Source organism: Emiliania huxleyi (assembly GCF_000372725.1).
Source record: "Emiliania huxleyi CCMP1516 chromosome Unknown EMIHUscaffold_142, whole genome shotgun sequence".
Classification (NCBI taxonomy): domain Eukaryota; phylum Haptophyta; order Isochrysidales; family Noelaerhabdaceae; genus Emiliania; species Emiliania huxleyi.
The window spans coordinates 49553-51306 of NW_005201176.1; the positions used below are offsets into that span (position 1 = coordinate 49553).

A 1754-nucleotide genomic window follows, 5' to 3' on the forward strand; every position below is an offset into this window, starting at 1 on the left:
TTCCCAGGTCTTTTGAATATTGGGCGGCCTTGGGAGACCCACCTGGACACAAAAAAGGTTTATTGGGGTGGAAGGCACGGTAAAAACAAAATCCTGGAACGTCTTTCTAAAACACAAACCTCCCTGGGAGGGGCAGGAGGCGCCAAAGATGCGGGAGCCCGGAGACCGGGGTCCAAAATCCCCTCTGCTGCTGGGGGGGTGGGGCCCCCCCCCCCCAGCAGCAGCGTTCTGCTGCTGGGGGGGTCGGGACCCCCCCCCCCCCCAGCAGCAGCGCTCTGCTGCTGGGGGGGTCAGACCCCCCCCCCTAGCAGCAGGGATGACTTTAGATGTGCAGGGGGGGTACCGAGCAATGTGCGGCCGCTCTTGGACAGGGGAGGGACGCGTCCAAGGGGGAACGGAGGCTTGGGATTTTGCATCTCGGCTGCATCGAACCCCTCGCTGGCGCTGTAGGTCACTGAACGACGGGTCGAGCACGTACTCAGGAACGTCCTCCCAAGACATATGCTACCAGGTCACAGTATGGACCCCCCCATACAGCCTCAGCCTCCCAAGACATATGAGGAATCGACAAATAAGCCGCGACCACATAACCCTGAGGGTATTCGACACCCGGTAAAACCCACACCCGCACATCATGCCTGCGGCTCCCTCGCCTTTTGAGTCTCGCACACCCTGTCCTACCCTACCCACCTGCGGGCGCGCGCGCATAACCACGACATTACGGTTCACGCGTTCGTTCAGGGCAAACGCCGCCTCCCGCGACGCGTCCCGTGCCCCAGCTCGGCTCCGGCGGGCTCGGCTCATTTCTTGGGTTTGCGTGCTGTGCAGGTCAGTTGTGAACGGACCAGTCCGCCCGTTGGCAATCGACAGAGCAGAAACGCACCCGCCCACAAGCAAACTTCATAAACTTGAGGCCGCCCACTGTAGGCATGCACCGCAGGCTGAAGCACGTCCACTTGCGATCGCCAGAAGCACCTGCCTCGTTATCAACAAGCACTTCTGATTCGCGACATTGCCGCCGGGCAGCGGCAGACATTGCCGGTGTCGCCCCTCTTAGATTCCTCGATGCCGCCCCTTACAGCAAGATGCAACAAGCGGGTTGCTCACTCTTTGACGGTATGGACAGGGTATCGCCATGGCCTGCGAAGCCTGGGCAATGCTTCGTGACCTGCGAGGGCGAGGGTTCCGGCCGTGTAGGGTCGGGGCCGGGGTTGGGCTGTGGTGAGTCAGAGGCACGCACGTGAGTCTGAATCGTCGCCGAGTGTGCCCCCGCGCGTACGGCACCGTCGGCAGATACAGCCCCGCCCTTGAACTCCAGCTTCACCAGGTATATCTCGATCTTATACGCGAGCTGTTTCCCGCCGCCCCCGTTCTCGGTGGCGTAGCGGGAAGCTTTAATGGAAAACGCGTTGGCGTTGTTGGAAGCATCGACCTGGCCCACGAGCGTTTGGAACCACGCGTCGATCTTTTCACGCAGCTTGCTCATCATGGGCCTCACCACGTCGTTGTACGTGGCGCCGGAGGCTGGTATGAAAACCTTTTGCGTGCCGAAATGGATCGCATGCGGAGGCGTGAAGTTTGGGATTGCATAAGCTCCGTTGGGCAGGTCGTCGTCCACGCCCACCTCCACCGCGAACTCGTAGCTCGTGCCCTCGACCTCCACCGTCGGGTCCGTGGCCTTGGTGCCCACCTTGCGAGACCCGAGCCAGTCGGGATCACGTGCCGCCATCGACCGCACGCGCAAGGAGCGGGTC

The 1754-nt window shown here is 61.9% G+C and overlaps 1 protein-coding gene across 1 annotated transcript; it reads right to left on the reverse strand.

Annotated features, from left to right (window-relative positions):
* Window positions 1-671: 671 nt before the first annotated feature.
* EMIHUDRAFT_455388 (hypothetical protein) lies at window positions 672-1729 on the reverse strand (the record flags this gene model as incomplete). The annotated part of the gene is made up of 2 exons (XM_005787421.1): window positions 672-1168; window positions 1241-1729. The coding sequence occupies 2 exons, from the start codon at window positions 1727-1729 to the stop codon at window positions 1076-1078; spliced, it is 582 nt and encodes a 193-aa protein (XP_005787478.1). The 3' UTR covers window positions 672-1075.
* Between the last annotated feature and the right edge of the window lie 25 nt (window positions 1730-1754).